Here is a 4,529-nt window from a genome sequence, read left to right on the forward strand (position 1 = left end):
ACCTCATTAGCCTTTGGAGCCTTGGTTTCCGCATGACTGCAATGAGGGTGTCCTTGTTGCATTGGGAGTGAAGTGAGTTCAGGCAGTTAACGCAGAGCCTTGCACGTGTGAGCTTGTTGGTGGGGGCTGGTTGTTGTTAATGATGATGACTGCACTCGTGGGCTGCTGTGCCCTGTTTGGGAAGCCAAATTCCGGAGCCAGACCACCTGAGCTCAGACCACGGATCTGCCCCTTAGGACCCGTGCGTTCTTGAGTGCGTGATGTCAACTGCACCTCCCTTCATCTGTAACACAGGGACGGGAACAGAACCTTCCTCAAGGTGGGAGGGGGGAGGATTATGAGGATTAAAATAATGAATCCAGATAACAGGTTTAGAAGAGAGTTTGGCTCGTAGCCGGCACAGGGTAAATGATGGATAGAATCATCACCGTTACCATCATCATAATCTCATTTCATCCTCACGCACCACTGTGAGACAAATGTTTTCCCCCATTTCACAGGAGGGTGCCCTGAGCCCTGGAGACTATAGGCAATCTGCCCAAAGTCTCAGTGCTGACTCAGAGGTACAGTTGGGATTGCAGGTTGGTTTACAGAGCGGACCAGAGCTCTGGAGGGCGTGGAGTATTTCTCGGGAGGCACAGGGACACCCCTGCCCCTGCCCTGCAAACCAGGGAGTGTGAATTGGCAGGTTGGTACAATCAGTCGACACGTCATCTAGAACTTGCCTGGGCTCCACACTGAGGACATTGCATTGTCTTTGTTCAAGATGACACAGCACAAAATCCTCCCCAGTGAACTGATGGTGTTTGAAATGATCCTCTTGGCAAAATCTCTCCCAGCAAAATTGTATCACTTCTTCATCATCTCCTGATCATTGCCTCCCAACCATGGTTGGAGGCTGAGTGCCCAGGGACACAGTCCTTGTACCAGGACTTCAGGCGTCTCCCGTCTCCCTCCCCACACTCTAGTTGGAGCCTTGGAGACAATCCAAGATGTGTCTCCCCTAAGTGCTGGAGCCAGCCCCACCTGAACCCCATGGACTGAAACTGGGGAGGGAGAGGAGGAATATTAATGTGATGTCCTCAGAAGGAAGGAAAATGGGTGTCGGATAGCCAAAGCCAACCAGTATCTGCCTTTCTGGGTTTCTGGGGTTGCCTTTAAAGCAAAGAAAAGAGTGGGTCTCCATCCAGCAGTAGAAATGGTGCCAGCTGACATCTAGTCATGGGCCTAGCTCAAGCACATTCTTTCTGTCTCTTTAGTCTCCATTTCTCCATCTGTACAATGGGTGGGGGGATGGATTCCACCCTGATGTTTCAAGATGCTATAGATTGTATATACATAGTCCTTCACTTAGTACCTGGAGACAAAGCACACCAGAGAAGGCTTTTCAAGAAGGAAAAAGTGCTACATTGATGTGGCTTGGGTTAGCTTGTGTGCTTGAGAAAGTCCCTGACAGCAACTCCATGAGTTTCTTCCCCCTCAACCTGGCATCTGAAGTCACAGCTTCTGGGGAACATCTCGCTGACAGCTCAAGTCCTTCAAATCTTTTTTTCCTCTCCAGGCATCACCACATCGGCTCGGAGCGTGTCCCAGCTCTTTGCAAGGTAAGTACCCTTGCCTTAGCTTCCTCTCACTCTCTCTCCCTTTTCTCCTTGGAGGCAGAGGCTCTGGAGCCAGACTCCCTGGAGAGGAATCCCAGTGATGCTCTTAACTGGTTGAGCGACCTTGAACAAATGACCCCCACTTCCCCAGGCCTCAGTCTCCCCATCTGGAAAAAGGGAACAATCCTGATGTCTATTTCACATAAAAGACACTTAGAATGGGGTCTGGGATAGACTGTTCCGGGAATGTTGGCTATTGTTTTCTTCTCCTTTTTTCAATCCTTTCTTTCTTTCCTTCCTGTCCTTTCCTAACATAGATTTTCTCCGTTCCTGTCTCCCTCTTGCTTCTCTATCTCTCCCTCTCTGTTTTTCCTTCCTTCCTTTCCTTTCTCTTATCTCTCTCTCCTCCTTCTTTCCTTCTTCCTACTCCACTATTCACCCAACACTGCTCAATAACCAAATCTCCTAGGAGCTCTGGAGACTTGCAGGATCAATGAGACACAGTCCCTACCCTCAGAGAGCTTCCAGTCTAGTGGGAAATGGACCAGTAGATCAGAGACCTCAATATGGTGAACTGTACAAATGCTCCACTAGAGCTGCGTCCAGGGGTCGGTGGGAGCCTGGTGATGGACAGGGTTACCCAAGGCAATTGGGGAGCTGCCTTGTCTGCACCCCGCAGTGTGAGAAGCCCCAGCCTTGGCAGGATGGTCAGCATGGCCCTCCTCTGAATACTCACCTCCTCCATAGCTGGATATTCTCTTCCCCAGACGACCCCGGAGAAGCTGTTTGTAAGGAACACACTTTCTCAGCACTCCTTTCCCTCCAGAAGATATTTTGGGGGTTGTCAGTAGCAACTGAGGTCTATTAAATCTACCTAACTTGTTTTGTGGCCTTGGGGTTAGAGAGCTTCCTTGTCCTCTCTCTGGCTTTTCATTTGAGCCCCAGTTTATTCCATGAAATTCACATCAGTTTTGATGGGAAGCAGGAATTGATCATCTCGGATTTCCACCTTCTACTTCCAGATAGGTGTAAATTGGGAACATTTTCAAATAAAATTCTCTGCTCAGTGCTAAGTCCCATGCTCTGGATGTGTTTCCAGGCACCTCATAGGGTGGGAGTCTTGACTGATGAAACACCTTCCAATACTGGATCTGGTGTCTCCAGTTCAAGCGACTTTCTTATGCATCTTGGAACAAATTCCCTGACCCTTTGGCACAGAAGTTGTCAAAAGGAAAGGGGGCCTGAGAACATCTTTTTATAATTCTGTGAATTTTTACATGTGTCTCATACATGCCATTAGGCTTCATATGTAGGAGAAACTCTGGAAATGAGAAGGTTTTACTGTATTAATGTGATCAAAATGGAATCAGATACCAGTTTGGGAATCTCATTACCATCTACTGATAAACTCTGGTCAGAATGATTAGATACAGTTTGTCAAGTTGCACAGAACTTTAGAGTCTGGGTTTTTGACCTAAAGGGTCTGGGTGTCCTAGTGGAGTGGTTAAGGACGTGGCCTCTGGAACCAGGATTCAAATTGTGGATCAGCTGTGTGCATTCTCTCTGCCTCAGTTTTCTTATCTGTAAAATGGGGATGGGAATAGTAAGTGCCTCCAAGGGTTGTCACAGTTGCTATGAGATTTAAATGAGCCAGTCCACATACAGTAATCAGGACAGTGCCTGGCGCATCATAGACCCAAGAATTGTCAGTGTTTTTTATCACAGGAAGGACTGCTGAGGACAATGTGAGAGTCAGAAGAAATTCTCAAATCCAGCTGAATACAGCGTCCAGGAGAGCAGACCCAGGCTTTCCAAAGCATCTGCTGTGCAAGAGAAAGGGAAAATAAGGAGTGTGTATGTTCATGTGTGAATCTCTCCTGGTATTAAAATATTGGCGACTCCAAATTAAGAAAAAGACTGCACTGGCCAAAGAAATTGCATCTGTAGATTCACCGTCTTGTCCCCATCCGGTTAGAATGAGCTAACCTTGACTTTATTTATTGCTGCCTGCAGGACTGAGTCAGTCCCAGGCCTGTCCCTGAGCAGCAGCAAAGCTCCATGGTTACAAGTGTGGGCTCAGGAGTCACACTTCCAAGTTCAGATTCTGGATTTCCCGCTTTCTAGCCGTGACTTCTGGTCTCTGAGCTTCAGTTTTCTCTTCTCTAAAATGGGAGTTAGCAGAGCCTCTACCCCAGGAAGTTGATATCAGTATTGATGTGATGTAGACCACATCAGGCCTGTGAGACACAATGCCTAGCCTGTGGTCAGAGCTCAGGGGTTACTAGCAGTCATTGTTTTACGGACGTCGTAGGTCAGCAGCCCTTTATTTACTTTTCTAGGATTTTTTCCTAGTATTATTTATTTTTGGTTACACTGGGTCTTCATCGCCACTCACAGCCTTTCTCTGGTTGGGGCAAGCAGGGGCTAATCTCTAGTTGCGGTGTGTGGGCTTCTCTTTGCAGGGAACGTGGGCTCAGTAGTTGTGGCACGCGGGCTTTGTTGCCCCGTGGCATGTGGGATCGTCCCAGACCAGAGATCAAACCCATGTCTCCCACATTTGCAGGCAGATTCTTAACCACTAGACTGCCAGGGAAGTCCCTCAGTGGCCCTTAAGTCCTAGCCCTTATGGAACCGATTATTCATCTTGGAGTAAGGAATTCATTTGTGTTCTTTGGTTGCAAGTAAGACAAATAGACCCCAGCTGTGTTCAGATGCTCAGTTGTGTCCAACTCTTTGTGACCCAAAAGACCTAGTCTCTTCTGTCCGTAGGTATTTCCAGGCAATAATACTGGGGCGGATTGCCATTTCCTCCTCCAGGGCATCTTCCCAACCCAGGGATTGAACCCGCATCTCTTACGTCCCCTGCATCAGCAGGCAGATTCTTTCCGCTAGCACCATCTGGGAAGCCCAGACACCAGCTGATATAAG

The 4,529-nt window shown here is 48.1% G+C and overlaps 1 protein-coding gene across 1 annotated transcript in view; it reads left to right on the forward strand.

Annotated features, from left to right (window-relative positions):
- Positions 1–4,529, forward strand: part of EYA2 (EYA transcriptional coactivator and phosphatase 2) — a 178,067-nt gene that overhangs the window by 14,331 nt on the left and 159,207 nt on the right. Inside the window, exon 2 of the mRNA XM_010835055.1 lies at positions 1,562–1,604. Coding sequence (XP_010833357.1) covers positions 1,562–1,604 — 43 coding nt within the window. The remainder of the gene's footprint in view (positions 1–1,561; positions 1,605–4,529) is intronic.

The sequence above is a fragment of the Bison bison genome, unplaced genomic scaffold (assembly GCF_000754665.1).
Source record: "Bison bison bison isolate TAMUID 2011002044 unplaced genomic scaffold, Bison_UMD1.0 scf7180017864038, whole genome shotgun sequence".
NCBI lineage: Eukaryota > Metazoa > Chordata > Mammalia > Artiodactyla > Bovidae > Bison > Bison bison.